The sequence below is a fragment of the Mercenaria mercenaria genome, chromosome 7 (genome assembly GCF_021730395.1).
Source record: "Mercenaria mercenaria strain notata chromosome 7, MADL_Memer_1, whole genome shotgun sequence".
NCBI lineage: Eukaryota > Metazoa > Mollusca > Bivalvia > Venerida > Veneridae > Mercenaria > Mercenaria mercenaria.
Window position 1 is genome coordinate 5,960,844 of NC_069367.1, and position 22,402 is coordinate 5,983,245.

The window sequence follows — 22,402 nt, forward strand, 5'->3', positions numbered from 1 at the left end:
TCTTTAAAGAGAAAAAAAAAAATTACAAGTCCACACAAAAGTCCTTACCAGGTAGAGATAGCTAAAAATACACAATAGAATTGGATGTAACATGCATGTTGTACTACAGAAAAGTGGTCTCGATTTTTCCCTACGACTTGTAATGAAAAAGTTACAATATAGGCTATTTATAGTAACAGCAAAGGGAAGTAATTCAAAAGAAGGGACCAGTGCATGACACTCCGTCTCATGATGGTGTACAACTGTGCCAAGTTACATCAAAATCCCTCCATGCATGATGTAGAAATGCTCCGGACAAAGTCATTCTTGTATCTGACCTTTGGCCTCTAAGTGTGACCTTGACCTTAGACCTAGGGACCTGGTTCTTGCGCATGACACTCTGTCTCATGCTTGTGAACATTTGTGCCAAGTTGTATCAAAATCCCTCAATGCATGAAGAAGAAATGCTCCGGACAAAGTTTTCATTCTTGTATCCTTGACCTCTAAGTGTGACCTTGACCTTACCCCTAGGGACCTGGTTCTTGCGCAAGACACTCCGTCTCATGATGTTGAACAATTGTGCCAAGCTACGTCAAAGTCCTTTCATGCATGAAGAAGATATGCTCCGGACAAAGTTTTCATTCTTGTATCCTTTGACCTCTAAGTGTGACCTTGACATTAGGCCTAGGGACCTGGTTCTTGCGCATGACACTCCCTCTCATTATGGTGAACAACTGTGCCAAGCTACATTAAAATCCTTCCATGCATGAAGAAGATATGCTCCGGACAAAGTCATTCTTGAATTTTTCATTCTTGTATCCTTTGGCCTTTAAGTGTGACCTTGACCTTAGACCTAGGGACCTGGTTTTTGCGCATGACACTCCGTCTCATGATGATGAACAATTGTGCCAACTTTCATAAAAATCTTTCCATGCATGAAGAAGATATGCTCCGGACAAAGTCATTCTTGAATTTGACCTTTGACCTCTAAGTGTGACCTTGACCTTAGACCTAGGGACCTGGTTCTTGCGCATGACACTGTGTCTCATGATGGTGAACAACTGTGCCAAGTTGTATGAAAATCCCTCCATGCATGTAGAAGATATGCTCCGGACAAGGTCTGTGGACGCCGCCCCCCGCCCGCCCATCCGCCCGCCAGGGGCGTTCCCATAATACGTCCCGCTTTTCAAACGGGCGTATAAAAATTACAAGTCCATACAAAAATCCTTACCAGGTAGAGATAGCTAAAAATACACATCACAATTGGATGTAACATGCATATTGTACTACAGAAAAGTGGTCTCGATTTTTCCCTACGACTTGTAATGAAAAAGTTACAATATAAGCTATTTATAGTAACAGCAAAGGGAAGTAATTCAAAAGAAGGGACCAGTGCATGACACTCCGTCTCATGATGGTGTACAATTGTGCCAAGTTACATCCAAATCCCTCCATGCATGAAGAAGAAATGCTCCGGACAAAGTCATTCTTGTACCTGACGTTTGGCCTCTAAGTGTGACCTTGACCTTAGACCTAGGGACCTGGTTCTTGCGCATGACACTCCGTCTCATGCTTGTGAACATTTGTGCCAAGTTGTATCAAAATCCCTCAATGCATGAAGAAGAAATGCTCCGGACAAAGTTTCCATTTTTGTATCATTGACCTGTTAGTGTGACCTTGACCTTAGACCTAGGGACCTGGTTCTTGCGCATGACACTCCGTCTCATGATGGTGAATAATTGTGCCAAGCTACATCAAAGTCCTTTCATGCATGAAGAAGATATGCTCCGGACAAAGTTTTCATTCTTGTATCCTTTGACCTCTAAGTGTGACCTTGACCTTAGACCTAGGGACCTGGTTCTTGCGCATGACACTCCCTCTCATTATGGTGAACAACTGTGCCAAGCTACATCAAAATACTTCCATGCATGAAGAAGATATGCTCCGGACAAAGTCATTCTTGAATTTTTCATTCTTGTATCCTTTGGCCTTTAAGTGTGACCTTGACCTTAGACCTAGGGACCTGGTTTTTGCGCATGACACTCCGTCTCATGATGATGAATAATTGTGCCAACTTTCATCATAATCCCTCCATGCATGAAGAAGATATGCTCCGGACAAAGTCATTCTTGAATTTGACCTTTGACCTCTAAGTGTGATCTTGACCTTAGACCTAGGGACCTGGTTCTTGCGCATGACACTCCGTCTCATGATGGTGAACAACTATGATAAGTTTCATCAAAATCCTTCCATGCATGTAGAAGATATGCTCCGGACAAGGTCTGTGGACGCCGCCCGCCCGCCCGCCCGCCAGGGGCGTTCCCATAATACGTCCCGTTTTTCAAACGGGCGTGTAAAAATATTACATCAATAAAATCATATAGGCATTACAGACATAATGCGAGACATATCAGTTCTCAAGAACATAACTCTTAAATCTTATAGAGTGTATATTTTAAGAAAACTTTCACAAAGCACACCATGTCACACTTTTTCGCGACCACGATAAGATCTGCCAATATCTGGCCGATATCATTTTGATGTTGGCCAAATATCGTTTGCCAGTATCGGACCAATGTCATTATGATGTTGGCCCGATACTATCTGCCGACGTCGGGCCGACATCATTCCTATTTGCAGCCGAAATTGAAGCCATGTCGGGCCGTTATAGACAACGACGTCGGTTTGATATCGGGCCGATATAGAATCCTGGCTGGGAGGTCTGACTGTAAATATTATTGTAACTCCTTTAATATCGCGACAAGACAATGTTGATAATCCGAATTCATACAAAACACAACGCTTACCTCAGCCTGTTCCTTTTGTAATTCGGTAATTCTTGACTGTAGTGCAATATTGCTGGTTTGAAGGACACTGCAACGTTCCTCTACCTGTAAATACGCAAACTCATACTTACTTTTCATGTTGTTCAAGGCAGGTCTTATTTGCATCGTACAGTGTGTCAGTAGTCAGTATCAAGGAGAGAGATATCCCGGAAAACCCTCAAGTGCAAAACAAAAAATCTTTCTATTCCCAACCGAAGGCGGAGGGATAAAGTTTTGGCGCCGTACGTCTGTCCGGAGCCATATACAGGAAGTGATTTAATATATTTGAATCGGAATTCATATACATGTTACACTATAGGGAATTGTAGCCTGTAAAGTTTCTGTCAGACTGCCCGAGTAACACCCTTAGTTATGGCCCTTAGTAGTTTCTAGTGTTAAATAAATTTAGATCACTATAATGTGGTAGTGCACATTCAATTTCGTCAGGATCTCTTTAATAACTTCAGAGGTATTGCCCTTTAATTGTTTAAAAATGTTTGTAAATAACAAACTAACCAATAGGTAGAATACCATTAAACATCTTTCATTTTTTCATGAACATTTAATCAACATGTGAAGTTGCGCTTCCACATCCGGTCAACCCCACAACCCTGTACACACACTCTCGACCTCCTCCACAGTCTATATTTTTGTTGCTTTTTTTTTAAATCAAAACCTTCCATGAGTATTTATTTACATGCAAAGTTGTACCCTTCCCCGCCTCGCTCCTTCACCCGGCCACACCCCACCCCATCTTGCACCCCCACCCCACCAATATTCACTTTTTATTTCTGCTTTTCCAATCAATATTTGTTATCAACCTGTGAAGTTTTGTACCCTCACCTGGCCATCGCACTCTAATAATAATTTCACTCCTTTTTAATTTTTCAAACCTTCAATTGCTATATATTTATCTACATGTGAAGTTTTGTGACCAAACACGGTCATCGCCCCCTCCCTCCCCCAAAAATGTTGTTGTTTTTTTAATTCCTTTTTTTTATTTTTCAGACCTTCCACAAACCATAGCAGAGAGAGCACAGAGGCACAGAAGGCCAACACAAACAGCTACGCACGCACGCGTAATCACATACACGAGCACGTACGTACGCACACATACACGCACGCACGTATGTCAAAACGAACAAAGAATGGAGAAACACAGTCGGGCACTGCTAATGGTCGGCTGGAGGCAATATCATCAGAAAAGAGCGCCAGTTAGTATTTGCTGGTACTTAACTCCTCATAGCAGGAACTGGATGGGGGATAAGAAACTTTACACAACCAACAAGCCAATATACATAACAATATTTAATCGAAAAATTGAAAATAGGGTCGACGCCTTTAAACAGACAGTAACCTATATAGAACAAACTGGGATTTGAACGCATTTGGGGCATTTTAGTCGATTTTAATGGACATTGAAAGATATGGCCTATTCTTGCTTAATGCACTGACATTGATAATGGTAATGGCCTGAAATTATCAAGAGGTCAGTTGACAAAACAATCAGCTTTAATATGCAGTTCAAAAAAGTATAAATGTAAACTGAGTAAACAATGGCTACCTCTTTGCAGATCAGTTCCTAAAAATATATCGACTGTACTAAACAAACAGTACAAAATTTGATATTCATCCTACAAATGTTTAATAGATTACTGAAACCTCATCTGTCATATACAAATGTCAGAAAGAATTGTGTCATTTACCAATTTCCTTGTCCGCATTGAGCATTGCACTGATTACATTAAGGACGTTTACAACATGATACTGAGTCAGCTTTTCAACATATTATGACATGTTAAAATGATATCTATATATAAACAAATATTATACATTTACAAATGCATTTGAAATATGAAGCACCACTGAAATATATGATAATCATGTTTCTACATCTGGGCTGCGTCGTATACATGTGAGAATAGAAGAACAATGGCAATGACCCAGTAAATACTGATATTGGATTGAATTGTGGAAAGTATTTTCCTATCCATTTTCGGATATCAGTTCAATAATGAGGCGATTGTAATACACCTTAACGGTACTCGGAAAGATATTGGTTACATTCTGTAATGCTATGGTATGCTGCTTGACTGAATAACGCTTTCGTTTCAACATAGGGCCGATATTGGATTCTGTAATATAACTATATTTTTCAAAATATTATTGATAAACGTGAAAAAGTAATCTAATTGTTTATATGTGCTAATTTATTAAGCAAATATGATGTATGCCAGAAATAACCAAACTAGGTTCCAAACAAAATTTGTACACGGTATTTATCAAAATTTTATATGTAATAAAGGGAGATAATAATTAAGATGTATTTTATTTTTATGTAGAATGCCGCCATAGAAATATTTATATTTACAAAAAATTGAAAATATAAATATGTTTAAAATTTTAATTGAACAATTTTAATAGTGTTAAGAATATACCGAAATCTTACCTAACTGTTTAAAACATGCAGTATACAGTTGTGAAAAATATTATATCAATAAAATCATATAGGCATCACACACATGATGCGAGACATATCAGTTCTCAAGAACATAACTCTAAAAATTTATAAAGTGTATAATTTAAGAAAACTTTGATAAAGCGCTGCGTATCACACTTTTTCGCGACCACGATATGATCTGCCAATATTGGGCCGATATCATTTTGATGTTGGCCAAATATCGTTTGCCAATATCGGACCAATGTAATTATGATGTTGGCCCGATACTGTCTGCCGACGTCGGGCCGACATCATTCCTATTTGCAGCCGAAATGGAAGCCGATATCGGACCATTATAGACAACGACGTCGGTTTGATATCGGGCCGATATAGAATCTTGGCTGGGAGGTATGAGTGTAAATATTATTATGGCTCCTTAATATCGCGACAAGACAATGTTGATAATCCGAATTTATACAAAACACAACGCTTACCTCAGCCTGTTCCTTTTGTAATTCGGTAATTCGTGACTGTAATGCAATATTGCTGGTTTGAAGGACACTGCAACGTTCCTCTACCTGTAAATACGCAAACTTATACTTACTTTTCATGTTGTTCATGTCGGGTCTTATTTGCATCGCACAGTGTGTCAGTAGTCAGTATCAAGGAGAGAGATATCCCGGAAAACCCTCAAGTGCAAAACAAACAAAAAAATTCTATTCCCAACCGAAGGCGGAGGGATAAAGTTTTGGCGCCGTACGTCTGTCCGGAGCCATGTAGAGGAAGTGATTTAATATATTTGAATCAGAATTCATATACATGTTACACTATAGGGAATTGTAGCCTGTAAAGTTTTTGTCAGACTGCCCGAGTAACACCCTTAGTTATGGCCCTTAGTAGTTTCTAGTGTTAAATAAATTTAGATCACTATAATGTGGTAGTGCACATTCAATTTCTTCAGGATCTCTTTAATAACTTCAGAGGTATTGCCCTTTAATTGTTTAAAAATGTTTGTCAATAACAAACTAACCAATAGGTAGAATACCATTAAACATCTTTCATTTTTTCATGAACATTTAATCAACATGTGAAGTTGCGCTTCCACATCCGGTCAGCCCCACAACCCTGTTCACACACTCTCGACCTCCTCCACAGTCCATATTTTTGTTACTTTTTTTTTTAATCAAAACCTTCCATGAGTATTTATTTACATGCAAAGTTGCACCCTTCCCCGCCTCGCTCCTTCACCCGGCCACACCCCACCCATCTTGCACCCCCACCCCACCAATATTAACTTTTTATTTCTGCTTTTCCAATCAATATTTGTTATCAACCTGTGAAGTTTTATACCCTCACCTGGCCATCGCACTCTAATAATTATTTCACTCCTTTTTAATTTTTCAAACCTTCAATTACTATATATTTATCTACATGTGAAGTTTTGTAACATAACACGGTCATCGCCCCCTCCCTCCCCCAAAAATGTTCTTTTTTTTTTTATTCCTTTTTTTAATTTTTCAGACCTTCCACAAACCATAGCAGAGAGAGCAAAGAAGGCCAACACAAACAGCTACGCACGCACGCGTAATCACATACACGAGCACGTACGTACGCACACATACACGCACGCACGTATGTCAAAACGAACAAAGAATGGAGAAACACAGTCGGGCACTGCTAATGGTCGGCTGGAGGCAATATCATCAGAAAAGAGCGCCAGTTAGTATTTGCTGGTACTTAACTCCTCATAGCAGGAACTGGATGGGGGATAAGAAACTTTACACAACCAACAAGCCAATATACACAACAATATTTAATCGAAAAATTGAAAATAGGGTCGACGCCTTGAAACAGACAGTAACCTATATAGAACAAACTGGGATTTGAACGCATTTGGGGCATTTTAGTCGATTTTAATGGACATTGAAAGATATGGCCTATTCTTGCTTAATGCACTGACATTGATAATGGTAATGGCCCGAAATTAAAAAGAGGTCAGTTGACAAAACAATCAGCTTTAATATGCAGTTCAAAAAAGTATAAATGTAAACTGAGTAAGCAATGGCTACCTCTTTGCAGATCAGTTCCTAAAATATATCGACTGTACTAAACAAACAGTACAAAATTTGATATTCATCCTACAAATGTTTAATAGATTACTGAAACCTCATCTGTCATATACAAATGTCAGAAAGAATTGTGTCATTTACCAATTTCCTTGTCCGCATTGAGCATTGCACTGATTACATTAAGTACGTTTACAACATGATACTGAGTCAGCTTTTCAACATATTATGACATGTTAAAATGATATCTATATATAAACATATATATTATACATTTACAAATGCATTTGAAATATGAAGCACCACTGAAATATATGATAATCATGTTTCTACATCTGGGCTGCGTCGTATACATGTGAGAATAGAAGAACAATGGCAATGACCCAGTAAATACTGATATTGGATTGAATTGTGGAAAGTATTTTCCTATCCCTTTTCGGATATCAGTTCAATAATGAGGCGATTGTAATACACCTTAACGGTACTCGGAAAGATATTGGTTACATTCTGTAATGCTATGGTATGCTGCTTGACTGAATAACGCTTTCGTTTCAACATAGGGCCGATATTGGATTCTGTAATATAACTATATTTTTCAAAATATTATTGATAAACGTGAAAAAGTAATCTAATTGTTTATATGTGCTAATTTATTAAGCAAATATGATGTATGCCAGAAATAACCAAACTAGGTTCCAAACAAAATTTGTACACGGTATTTATCAAAATTTTATATGTAATAAAAGGAGATAATAATTAAGATGTATTTTATTTTTATGTAGAATGCCGCCATAGAAATATTTATATTTACAAAATATTGAAAATATAAATATGTTTAAAATTTTAATTGAACAATTTTAATAGTGTTAAGAATATACCGAAAGCTTACGTAACTGTTTAAAACATGCAGTATATAGTTGTGAAAAATATTATATCAATAAAATCATATAGGCATCACACACATGATGCGAGACATATCAGTTCTCAAGAACATAACTCTAAAAATTTATAAAGTGTATAATTTAAGAAAACTTTGATAAAGCGCTGCGTATCACACTTTTTCGCGACCACGATATAATCTGCCAATATTGGGCCGATATCATTTTGATGTTGGCCAAATATCGTTTGCCAATATCGGACCAATGTAATTATGATGTTGGCCCGATACTGTCTGCCGACGTCGGGCCGACATCATTCCTATTTGCAGCCGAAATGGAAGCCGATATCGGACCATTATAGACAACGACGTCGGTTTGATATCGGGCCGATATAGAATCTTGGCTGGGAGGTATGACTGTAAATATTATTATGGCTCCTTTAATATCGCGACAAGACAATGTTGATAATCCGAATTTATACAAAACACAACGCTTACCTCAGCCTGTTCCTTTTGTAATTCGGTAATTCGTGACTGTAGTGCAATATTGCTGGTTTGAAGGACACTGCAACGTTCCTCTACCTGTAAATACGCAAACTTATACTTACTTTTCATGTTGTTCAAGTCGGGTCTTATTTGCATCGTACAGTGTGTCAGTAGTCAGTATCAAGGAGAGAGATATCCCGGAAAACCCTCAAGTGCAAAACAAACAAAAAATATCTATTCCCAACCGAAGGCGGAGGGATAAAGTTTTGGCGCCGTACGTCTGTCCGGAGCCATATAGAGGAAGTGATTTAATATATTTGAATCAGAATTCATATACATGTTACACTATAGGGAATTGTAGCCTGTAAAGTTTTGTCAGACTGCCCGAGTAACACCCTTAGTTATGGCCCTTAGTAGTTTCTAGTGTTAAATAAATTTAGATCACTATAATGTGGTAGTGCACATTCAATTTCTTCAGGATCTCTTTAATAACTTCAGAGGTATTGCCCTTTAATTGTTTAAAAATGTTTGTAAATAACAAACTAACCAATAGGTAGAATACCATTAAACATCTTTCATTTTTTCATGAACATTTAATCAACATGTGAAGTTGCGCTTCCACATCCGGTCAACCCCACAACCCTGTTCACACACTCTCGACCTCCTCCACAGTCCATACTTTTGTTGCTTTTTTTTTAATCAAAACCTTCCATGAATATTTATTTACATGCAAAGTTGTACCCTTCCCCGCCTCGCTCCTTCACCCGGTCACCCCACAACACGAGCTTGCACCCCACCCCACCAATATTAACTTTTTATTTCTGCTTTTCCAATCAATATTTGTTATCAACCTGTGAAGTTTTGTACCCTCACCTGGCCATCGCACTCTAATAATAATTTCACTCCTTTTTAATTTTTCAAACCTTCAGTTACTACACATTTATCTACATGTGAAGTTTTTTAACCTAACACGGTCATCGCCCCCTCCCTCCGAAAAAAAAAGTTTTTTTAATTCCTTTTTTTAATTTTTCTGACCTTCCACAAACCATAGCAGAGAAAGCATAGAGGCACAGAAGGCCAACACAAACAGCTACGCACGCACGCGTACTCACATACACGAGCACGTACGTACGCACACATACACGCACGCACGTATGTCAAAACGAACAAAGAATGGAGAAACACAGTCGGGCACTGCTCATGGTCGGCCGGAGGCAATATCATCAGGAAAGAGCGCCAGTTAGTATTTGCTGGTACTTAACTCCTCATAGCAGGAACTGGATGGGGGATAAGAAACTTTACACAACCAACAAGCCAATATACACAACAATATTTAATCGAAAAATTTAAAATAGGGTCGACGCCTTGAAACAGACAGTAACCTATATAGAACAAACTGGGATTTGAACGCATTTGGGGCATTTTAGTCGATTTTAATGGACATTGAAGGATATGGCCTGTTCTTGCTTAATGCACTGACATTGATAATGGTAATGGCCCGAAATTATCAAGGTCAGTTGACAAAACAATCAGCTTTAATATGCAGTTCAAAAAAGTATAAATGTAACCTGAGTAAGCAATGGCTACCTCTTTGCAGATCAGTTCCTAAAAATATATCGACTGTACTAAACAAACAGTACAAAATTTGATATTCATCCTACAAATGTTTAATAGATTACTGAACAACATATTATGACATGTTGAAATGATATCTATATAAACAAATATTATACATTTACAAATGCATTTGAAATATGAAGCACCACTGAAATATATGATAATCATGTTTCTACATCTGGGCTGCGTCGTATACATGTGAGAATAGAAGAACAATTGCAATGACCCAGTAAATACTGATATTGGATTGAATTGTGGAAAGTATTTTCCTATCCCTTTTCGGATATCAGTTTAATAGTGAGGCGATTGTAATAACGTTAACGGTACTCAGAAAGATATTGGTTACATTCTGTAATGCTATGTGATGCTGCTTGACTGAATAACGCTTTCGTTTCAATGGCGCTCTTAAAGATGCAAGGAGGCGACATTCGCACTCACTCTTTACCCTATGTACATTATACAGACTCAATTTTACAATTTAGTAACTTTTACCTATATTTTGTAGCAATTATGAATAATTCACTGCCTCCACAAGTAAAATAAGTCAAATATGATAGTTCAAAACAAAATAAAATGTTTACCTCCGCTTGCTGTTTTCGTAATTTGGTCAAATCGGTCCAAAGAGCAGAGTTTCTTGTTTGGAGATCACTTTTTCTTTTTTGCTCCTGAGGAAATTCAATTAAAACTAAACATTTATTTAAGTAATAATGCATTCTAAGTTTCATACAGTTCTGTTTAGTTTATTCGAAACAAGTCATCTTCTCAAAGACTTAACAAAACAAGAAACACTATTTCACAGTGTTCAATCATTAAAACTACTTGTTTCGCTGCATCCGGGCAAGTATTAACGGGAGAAAAATCATATATAAACAAAGCTATTCACTTGATGTTAATGCATTTTTTATGTTAAATGCTTTGCTTGGGGCGAGTATCCATCATTTTCCAAATCACACATGGTATCTACGTTTTATTTTTTTAAGTTTCCTTTTGTTGCAATCCAACATAAACTATGTTTTGTTAGTACATAACGTACTGCTATCTCCCTACATAGAGAAGACGTAACTATGTGCTTACTCGTTTCCTCCCACTGCTTACCTCTTTAGAAAAGGAAACGAGTTATTTGTGAATGTATATCTTTAGTTACAGTATCAATGATGCTGGTAAGTACTAACCCGTATTTTTTATTTGATTTTTCACGCAATGCGTGTAATCTTAAAAGCTGATCAACACTTTGTATTTAAAATAACAGGTTTACAAAATTGTTATTATTGTAATTCTGTTCCTGTTGATCAAATTTGTAACTGTTTCGCAAAAGAATGATTAATTTCATACAATAAAGACTACTGAAAATTATCGTTTTAAAACAATGAATATATCTTTGTTGTCGTTTCGCCCTGGTTTGGATATTTAAAGCATGCTAACCATTTCCAAAAATAACAGAATAATAAATTAAAAATTGTACCGGAATCATAAAGTCATCACTTATAAAAACTGTACATTTAGTCTTTGTGTGATATTTGTGAATTGCGAAATTATACATTTGTTTTGTGTATATGTATTAATATCTGCAGAAGCCGCTGGGATATGCTGGTGACTGAGACAAGAGGTCTGCCGTCACAATACATTGGACCGCTACATACTAACAATATCCATATACTGTTTTTGGCTTTCGGTCTTCCAAAAAATGACATCCTCATTCTAATTTTGTCAGTTAGAGATATGTGAAATAGAAAGGTTTCAGGTAACGCAAATACAACATAGCTCAGAGAAACCTTGTAGAACGGCAAACTGTGACATTTTTTAATGTCGCTACAAGACAATTAACGTTAATGATATGAATTTGATACAAAGTGGAAATCTAACCTCAGCATGTTCTCTTTGTAATTCACAAATGCTTGTCTGGAGTGCTTTATTACTGACATGAAGGTCACTGCATTGCTTTTCTCCCTGTAAATACGAAAACGCATCCTGACCTTTCTTGTTGTTCATAGCATGTCACATTCGCTTTTGTAGTTTGTCAGTATCAAATAGAATTGAAAATGATTTATCCCGCAGTAAAACAAAATATATGAAAACATATGAAAACTTGTACAAATGCTGTCCTGATAAAGCGGTATTAGTATATATGTACAATATTAATGATCCTCGTTTACAAGTAGACATAAATGTGTAAAATATACCACAATTACAGGTCATTTAGTGTCGTGGAGAAAATAGATGAATAGTCCAAATTGCTGGTTTTATAACTATTCATCTAAACAATATACCCGGATACAGTCAAAAGATATCTTGATGTATTTGCAGTGACATTAGTAATGGTAACGGCGTGCTAGTAAACAAATCAGAGAGCTTTAACAAGTGATTAGTAATATGATTAAAAATAACCTCAGCCAGCCGTCTTTTTAGTTTATCAATGCTTGACTGCTGTAAGTTGTTACTTGTATGTAGGTAACTGTTACGTTTCCTTTCCTGTAAATAAAAGCATTTGCCATATTTATCGCAAAAGTTTAAACCTTATATACATCCAGTAAAGGTCTAATGAATTACTTAAAATCATCTGTCAATGACAAATAATACCAAGATTGTACGTGTCTACTGTAAGGATTGTACTGACTGTCCTTTGCGATATATCCAAAAGCACTGATAATGAGCTAACTGTTCGGTTATGTGGCTAAAGTATCTAGAACAAATTTGGAAATATATCTTCTTAAATGTTTACGGTTTACCCAATGAAGTATTTTTGGTTAATATCAGAATATATATCCCAACATCATATCTGCGCTGCCGCTGGTATCTTGGAAAGAGGCTTGAAATTGATATATTTCCTTCATGCCTTAAGCCAGAAACTGATATTATATTCAGTTTATGCCTCTGGCTAGGAATGTTCTAAGCCTGGATGTTTCAGATAGGCATCTGATATGACTTGTTAACATTAAACTTCTGTGGTGATTTTGATGGGGAAATTTAGGCATCGCAAAAGCAGATGTTACTGGTTACTGTTACCAGTGTGATTCTGACTGCTTGCAAGATACTTCATTTTCATTTTTGTCGTATTGAGCGGCCTGTGGAGTTTTCAATTTTTCTATTTTCTTATATAGACATGCATTCAAAACAATATTTCAGTATTATGTAGAGTATCTCATTTAAAGAATTAACGATGCTCTGTTGCAAAGATTAACGTATATCATCAAAGATTATTAATGACTGTTTATATAAATGTCTGTCCAGATTTTATGCTATTTATGTCTATAGCTCAACACTGAATTTTGCTGTTCTTATGTCAGACCTTGAGGGAAAAAAATTGAAATAGATTTAGGTAGACAACTAATAAAACATTTATGAGTGGCATGTCTGTTTATGTTAATTGCAACTTATTATGAGCAGACCAACAAGGAACAATAATTCATAACGTGTATTAACCCGTGCATTGATCATTTGATCATGTAGGTAATTAACATGCATGATCTAAAATAGATTCGGGCAAAATATTACGTAATGAAATAGTCGCTGCCCCGCTAGTGACAAGATGTTTGTTATCTCCAATATGCTTCCTTTCTTTTATTTTTTATCTGTCAAGATCCTATTCATACGTTGCATATGTGTAAAAGTTTTGTTTCTATATATATGCAGATGCTTGCGTGTGTTACTTACGTGGCAAAAGCATCCGAGAGGGCTACTTCAAATATTGCTGTATTAACATCTGCAACTTGATTCTAAAGTCAGGTTTTCTTAAAAGACAGAATATTACCTAAAACGCTAGAAGGAACTTTTGCTAAGCTAAATCTTGTTGTATTTCTATTTCCAAATATGTCGACTGCAAAAGTAGCCTGTTATCATGAGAGGTCGACCCGCATTGTCTTCATGTCAGATAGGTGTGCTGTTTTAGTTTGATTATTAGTTGATGGGGTTCTCCTTGGTCGAGTGGTTAAGGCCGCTGACTTTGAATCACTTTTCCCTTACCAATATGGATTCGAGAATAATTCAGGGCGTTAAATTCTTCATATGAGGAAGCCATTCACCTGTCTTATGAAAGGTCGACGGTTCTACCCAGGTGACCCCCAGTGATGAAATAATGCGCAGAAGGGCACCTTGGGTGATTCTCAACCATCAAATCTGGAAAGTGTTATGACATATAGTTGTGGCGGTGCGACGTTAATCCCAACAAATACAAAAATATTTGATGATTTTACTGTTTTAGGCTTTTATAAATTTAAATTGTATATGACTGAATTTATGAAGAGGCCCATACACGGTCAATAATATTGACAATAACACTTAGCCAATAATATTTCAAATCTTTCATTTTACGACAAACTGCACAATAAATTTAGCCAAAATTTATATTCAATTATGCGTTGACCACCATTCTGCAAGCACGAACCCTGTTTCAGTAATAATTGAAATTCAAGCATTGGATAAACGTAAGGAAAGAAGTATTTGACCTAAAGGTGGTTCTTGAGGAAACACAAATTTAGCTACTTTATGTTACTTCACAAACTGCGTGTCAACCAATCTGAAGTCCTCAGACATCTGCTCTCTGTGCAATTAAATACCTTCTAAAAAGATTTGCTGATCTGCATTTTGGACACGTTCATTTGATTGCTGATTTAGGACATTTTGATATGTCGCTATGGCGTGTGCGCAGCATTTATTATTTCGCCCTATTTAGGCAGTCATATCACATCGGCCGGCATTTTATTATGTTATCAACGAAAGATCAGGGTGTCGTTACAAACAATAATAATAGGTCAACCTGTTCGCTGTAAATTTATACATGAAACATGTTTACGAAATAATTATTCCATTCTCACTTATACCATTTAAACACGCCGGTGACGATAACGAACCTTTGATCATTCGTTGATAACATAACAAAATGTCGGCTGATATGATATGAATGCGTAAATACGGCGAAATAAGTAGGTAAATCACAACATATAAATAATAAATCACAAGAAATGTAATTTAATTAATTAATATAATGATCCTTTATAATACAGTTTCAGAGCCGGTGTAATGAAGTATTTCGACCCCCATAGAATAATGACCTATAGAAAAAGTGACCCCCCGGTCATAGTATTATGACCTCCAGATCATAGTACTATGACTCCCCCACGTGAAGTAAACTGAACCTCACGAAGAACATTGACTCCCATAAGAAAACGACCCCCGGTCATTTGGTCAAATTTAGTGATAACTCATGTATCTAAGGCCTAATTGCTGCATTTTATGCCCCCACTCGGGGGAAGGGGGCATATAGATTTGCCCTTGTCCGTCCTTCCGTTTGACCATTAGCCCCAGATACCATCACTTGACACAGAAATCAGAGCATTCCGCAACGGGAAAAGGGATTCTATTTCTAGACGCTGTATCTTGGTGGATACATTTTTTCAGGAAAATTACAATTCACAATACGTTCACAAAACACACCAGTGTCAATAATCCCTGCAAACTTCGGTATGAAGTAATTCTTCAGAAGAAAACTGCACAAGAAACTGCTAGCATAGAACTTAGTATTAATAGAAGTTGCAATACTTAGCAGTGGCAGTAAAGTACGGTAGCGGCAACAATAGAAAGTAGTAGTAGTAGTAGCAGTAGTAGTAGTGGCAGTGGTAGTGGCAGTTGCAGTAGCAGCAGCAGCAGCAGCAGCAGCAGAGGAATAAGTGACAGCAACAACAGCAGCAGGAGAAGAAGAGGTAGAAGTACAAGACGTATTAGTGGAAGCAGGTATAGTAGTATCAGTAATAGCAGTTGTAGTAGTAGTAGTAGTAGTAGAAGTAGTAGTTGTAGTAGAAGAAGAAGTACATGTAGTAATAGCAATAGAAGTAGCGGCACCAGTAGTAGTAGTACACTCAAAATGTTAACTATTGGCAATGGAGGGTATTAGAGTTGTAGATCTAGTAAAATTGTCCGTTAGGTTTGGTGGGGATCACTTTTTAATAGATATTATCGTCGAAAGTCTTTTTAGGAGCCGGTGTTTTACACGGAAAGAGTAACTTTTTTAAATAGAATAATGTCCGGGAATCGATATTGTATGAGAGTTCGAATGTAGTAATTTCGGCAGTGAGTATTTTACATGGAAGGAGTCACTTTTTCTATAGAATAATAACCGGGGTCGTTATTCTATGAGATTCGAAGGGAGTCATCTTTAGGGAGTCAGTATTTTACTTAGAGGGGTCAGTTTTTCTATAGAATAATGACCGGGGGTCGTTATTCTATAGAGTTTTCAAAGGGAGTCAGTTTTTTATAAGGGGAGTCAATATTTTACAGGAAAGGAGTCACATTTTCTATAGAATAATGACCGGGGGGTCGTTATTCTATGGGGGTCGAAATACTTCATTACACCGGCTACCTTGACTTATATGTTCATAATTATACGATATATAGGATATATAGAGCCGTCTACCCAGGCCGTTTAGTCTAGGTAGCCGGAACAGGCTACCTATCCACTGCCAACTTTTAAACACGTCCACGTTTTATATACACCATGAAACTACTGAAACGCAAATCAAATTAATACATCCAGTTGCTTTGGTTGTTTAGGTAGGTGGGTATACATGTTTAATAAAAAGAAAACTTATATTTTTGCAAACAAAAAGATATTAATAATAACTAAATAATTTCTATATGTTCTTTAAAAGAATATTCACCTCCTCTAGCTCTCTTCTTAAGTCAGAAACGTCAGATTGAAGTTCAAGATAACTGAAACTGCTATTTTCCTGTGAATAAAAATGGTTATCAAAATTAATCAACTTACTTTCTTTCTTTTCTTACATTTCTCATTTAGGTGCAGTTATTAGCGCCACATCGGAAACATCAGTGGCTCTTTTTTCAACTCACTTTCTAAAAGAGTTGTAACCTCTTTTACAGGCCGTGCATTAAGGACAGTCATATCTGTATAGTTAAGTCTCCATAAACCGACCCGGATAATTAACTAGATACATGTTTATGCAATAAGTTAATAGTACTTTCAAGTGGCCATTGTCAAAATGTTCGGGGAGGGGTGGGGGGACATGTCCCCGGACCGTCTAGCTGTTCGGCTACTTTTCTATTTCAGCCTGTTCAACAAAAACTTATTGGCAACACTGTACTTGTAAACGGCTAGCATCCGCACAAGTCACATCAAATTATTTAGTGTATAAAGACACATGTTTGCCATAGTGAGAGTTCGGTCGAAACCCCTCTGAGAAAATTGGCCGGATCCGCGCATGCTAAGGACAATAATGTGCTGACTTCATTTTATATTATTTTTTATTTAGTTAAATTTTTAAAACGTCATTACACTACGCGATACCTATACTTGTGCGCTCTATTGATTATCATGTTCTCACTGTCACCTGATGTTTGCAAGGTGCTCGCTGAAAGCCGGGGATTCCGTTTTATTATAAACTGGAAAACCCTTACCAGAATTGGTAGACGAATGTCTTTATTTTTTATTTATTAGGAAAACAACGATTCTGGACAAAATTCGATGAAAAATACATTGTTAGAACATTGAATATGCCACTTAAAGGTCAATACAGGTAAACGTTTGATTTTTTTTAATTCTCACACCACGATGTGTAGGTTAACCGCTATAAAAGAATATTCACCTCCTCTAGCTCTCTTCGTAAGTCAGAAACGTCAGATTGAAGTTCAAGATAACTGAAACTGCTATTTTCCTGTGAATAAAAATGGTTATCAAAATTAATCAACTTACTTTCTTTCTTTGTTTACATGTCTCATTTAGGTCCAGTTATTAGCGCCACATCGGAATGATCAGTGGCTCTTTTTTCAACTCACTTTCTAAAAGAGTTGTAACCTCTTTTACAGGCCGTGCATTAAGGATAGTCATATCTGTAAAGTTTAGCCTCAATAAACCGACCCGGATAATTAACTAGATACATGTATGCAATAAGTTAATAGTACTTTCAAGCGGCCATTGCAAGTAACTTGATCCCTCGATTTGAAAAAAAATGACAATTTTTCCTCCCTTTTATCAACTATATCATCGTATATTTCTACATCTAGGAATCTACGTAGTAGTTATATGCTTAGTTGATATCTAGTCATCTATTGTTAAGAGGGTTATTTTAAAAATTGCTAATGAACAAACTGTTAGTACCTATTCGGGTGACAGAGGTATCTGATATGATTTATACCTCAAGGAAGTTGGATAGCTGCTTGACTTAAAATGATTTAAGTGATTGAACTATATGCTAACCTCCATTAACTGCCTTCGTAAATCTTTAATGGTTTTTTCAAGTTCGTCGATGGTTTCCTCAAGATATCTGCAACGGCTTTTCTCCTGTAAATGGTAAATGAGCCTGAAAGGACTTGCATGAATGAAATGTAAAACAGGAAAATATTTGTTCCATTTATAATCCCGTACATGTCCAAAATTGTTATATTCGATAATAAGTACCTGTGATTTCTCTGCCCTTTACACTATTCCATCTCATAACTTTATCTAAAAAAGCTCGAAGTGTTGACATATAAAATAATATCATTTGGCATATAATGAAGAAGAGCCGCTTTTTCAACCATTGTCATGATCAACAATTCGATAAAATTTGCCGCCTTATCGGTAAAATTATCCCCCTTGAAATCACCTGGCTGGTCGATATCGATTTTTATCTGGTTGATATTTTCCAATAGAAACAAAGAATGAAAAAAAGTTTTAACAAATATTGTTTTTATTAGAATGAACACACAATATTTATTATCCTATTGAAGTGTTCGTCATTCTTTTCTCTTTACAAAGATATAAAAATTATATATCTAAAAAGAAGAATTTATGCTTCCCTTTGCGATTAAAAACACTACTATCAGCCTCAGTTTACGGCATATAGTTACTGAATAAAATAAGCAAAAACCTGTGACAGTCAAGCCTGATACCACTAGACTACCGGATCGCTAGTCCTGCAATATAGTAAAATGTAAAACAAACGGATAGAATACTTACAGAAATAGCTATAGCTTGTGTCATGTCTAGCGTAAGTCTGGATTTTGCTCTCCAACATTGTATGAAAAGTTCATGGCTAGGAGAACCCTTCAAAATAATTCATTTATAAAATTTATTTAGTAAAGGTTTAAGAATAAAACACAATAAACCAAATTTAAGCTTTTAAAATTGAATATATACTTGCAGACCATAATTTTAAAAATGGAATTTACTTCTGACTGCAATATTAAATTAGAACTTTTTTAATGTAACAGAGGGTTAGTGTAATTAATATAATGCTAGAATGATTTGACACTTTTCAATCTTCAACGAGTTTTCATAACATGATCGTTAAAAAAATATGTGACATTTTTGGAAATAGAAAAGGTTCTTCAACGTAGTTATCAATCTATTTTTACAGCTGTAAGTTATCCTTTTTCTTACAAGATGATAAAAAGTGCAAGGGTTCCGTGCTTAATGTTTGAAAAAAAAAAATGTTTTTTTTTCATCAAAATATTTGACTATCTGCTAAATTCAGAAACTGATTTTTCTGTTGATATAATTAATCTTCTTCAGATTCTTTTTCATCTTACACTGTATCAAAGACACATGCTTGATTTAAAGCTACTCGCCCACAATTTGGGTGAAATTTTTCAACATGTTCATTTCAACAAAGTTTGTGATAGAATGTATATATGACACTGAAAATGATGAAGTGGATGGAAATAAAAGTTAGATATTGTTAAAAATGCAAAAATAATGTAAATTTCCTGCGTTATTTTAAAAGCGTTGCAACAGGTTACTACCTTCTGCACAATATTGTTGGTCAATTATAATCTTATGTCAATAAGTGGTTCTACTAGTTACTTACAGAGTACTCACTTTTTTATGGATTTTTGAAACTATTTTCGCCTAAAACTTATGAGTTAGTCCTTTTAAGCTAAATATAGGCACTTGGTTACAATGAAATCTATCTATGTGTCGTTGTATTTTCTCAACATTAATATATATCTGATATCAAGGGGCTTCTGTAGCCAAGTGATTAAGATCACTGACTTCGAGTTGATGTAGATTCAAAACATTTCTCGGAATGTAGAATTCTCCATGTGAGAGGGCCGCTTAATTATTTTGCCTTATTCAATAAAAAGGTATATTTATCTAACTAAAGTAATAATAGCCATTGTCTTTAAAATGTACTGTTGTTCGCATGTGATGAATTCATCAACTACGAGGAGCGGTCAGAAAATATCCGGACTTTTTTATTTTTCTAAAAAACCTTTCAATATTTTTCAAACATTCTTTTTATTCCTTTGCAAAGTATTCTCCACCTACTTCTTTACACGTTGCCATCTTCGTGGGAACTTTTGTTTTCCCTCTGCAAACCATGAAGTAGACCTACTGCTGAGGTATGGATATTTGTTTCCAGTGAATCTTATTTTCAGTTCTGGAAACAAACAAAAGTGGCAGGAGAAAAGGTCTGGGCTGCACGTGGGTGGGACAATAACTGCAACTTGAATGAGTTAGTAAGTTCTACTGTAGATGAGGCAACATGAGAGAGGGCATTGTCAGGCAAAAGAAGAACATTTTTGAGGGTTAGCCTGGGACGCCATTTTTTTAGTTTTTATTTGGGTTCTTTCAAAATTACTTCTGGATAGTATCTAGCAGTCACAGTTTGACCTGTTGGCATGAAATGAGCCAGTATTGCTCCACGTTAATCCCAAAAGGTAACCAGCAAAACCTTGTCAGCAGTGGGAGACAGCTTAATTGTTTTGGGGATTTGGGGCACCAGCTCGTTTCCACTACTTTGACCGAGCTTTTGCTTCAGGTTCAGCATAATGAACCAACATTTCATCCTCAGTGATAATACAGTTCAAAAACTTATTTTCAATAACTGTTAAAACGCCAAAAATGTTCTTTTGCTATGGTCATCCTGAATGTTTATTGGTCTTTTGTCAGCTGTTTCGGCACCTACCTAGCACGTACCTTGCTTATACCTAATTTTGCGTGTAAAATCTGATGTATCGACGCTTTACCGATCCTAAACTAATTAGCTACCTCCTGCAATGTCACTCTGTGATCTTTGTTGACAAAAAAAACTCAGCTTTCGGCACCATTGTAGGGATCACTGCCTCAGTGGGTCTGCCTGGCCTACGCTTACCCCTCACGCTTGTTCGCTTCCCTAATCTGTAAACCCTGCTATAAAAGGTTGAACAGGATATGCAAGCTTTAGAAAAACTTTTCTGCAACCTTTGAACAAGAGCACCGTGTGCGGGTGCCATCGTTCGTCTGTAAGTGCTTGATAATATGCAAGAAAAGATTTATAGTTCTTGGCCTTCTTAATTGACCGCAAATAAATGTATGACGTTTCAAAGTTATAGTAAGTACAATTGTATTCAAAAAGGGAACTTAAACAAAAAAAACGAGAAATACAAATTTTCTAAGTTAAAAAAGGCCCATAATTCACACAGATTGCATGAAAGTTATAGTTCTTGACCTACTTACTAATCTTATGATAATAAACTTGTTTACAAAGTTTCAAAGCTATACCTGTCAAAGAATTAAAGAAAAGTGTACCTAAATTAAAAGAAATTAACATTTTCTAAGTATAAAAAGGGAAATAATTCTGACAAAATGTTTCTTAGAGTTATGGTTCTTACCCTATGTAGTAACTAATTGATGATAAACGAGTTTGTAAAGTCTTAAGGCTATAGTTATTATAGTTTTTGAGAAAAGGTGGACCTAAAAAAGAATTTAACCAACGCCGACGGTCAGGTGACGGCAATACCTTGCAGAGTTGTTTTTTCAAAAAACAGACGAGCTAAAATTATGGCAAGGTTTTTCACCCTCTAAAAGCAGGAATTTTATAACAGTTCTCTGTTCCTCCAGCTTAAAGTCCATGGTATACCTAACACCTGCCTTGTTTAAATGCTCAACGCTTCGTGTATACATACACTCACCGATTTATAGACAATAAAATGTAGTTTTCACTTACACTCAGTCCCAAAAGAAAGTGTGTGCTTAGTTTTCTGATATTTTTTCTCGGTTATTTTCATGAAAACTTATAATGTTTGGTAGCAAAATTTAAATCAGTTCGTAAACAAATTTATGTGCATTTTAGATTTTGAGTTATACCTGAGAGTAGTTAGTGTATGAAAAAATGAAACTAAAACGTCGGGGAATTTTTTTAAA

At 36.2% G+C, this 22,402-nt stretch overlaps 1 protein-coding gene across 6 annotated transcripts in view; it reads right to left on the reverse strand.

Moving 5' to 3' along the window:
- Window positions 1-22,402, reverse strand: part of LOC123555070 (restin homolog) — a 41,126-nt gene that overhangs the window by 11,782 nt on the left and 6,942 nt on the right. For 2 of the 6 annotated variants that reach the window (XM_053547431.1, XM_053547430.1), the window contains exons 3-12: window positions 19,235-19,321; window positions 18,494-18,577; window positions 17,883-17,951; window positions 16,941-17,009; window positions 12,676-12,759; window positions 12,154-12,237; window positions 10,872-10,955; window positions 8,686-8,769; window positions 5,739-5,822; window positions 2,787-2,870 (exon numbers count right to left, since the gene is read on the reverse strand). In XM_053547431.1, the coding sequence (XP_053403406.1) occupies window positions 2,787-2,870; window positions 5,739-5,822; window positions 8,686-8,769; window positions 10,872-10,955; window positions 12,154-12,237; window positions 12,676-12,759; window positions 16,941-17,009; window positions 17,883-17,951; window positions 18,494-18,577; window positions 19,235-19,321 (813 nt within the window). Of the gene's footprint in view, window positions 1-2,786; window positions 2,871-5,738; window positions 5,823-8,685; window positions 8,770-10,871; window positions 10,956-12,153; window positions 12,238-12,675; window positions 12,760-16,940; window positions 17,010-17,882; window positions 17,952-18,493; window positions 18,578-19,145; window positions 19,195-19,234; window positions 19,322-22,402 lie in introns of those variants that run through there. The other 4 variants (XM_053547435.1, XM_053547433.1, XM_053547432.1 and 1 more) reach the window with 4 other exon arrangements.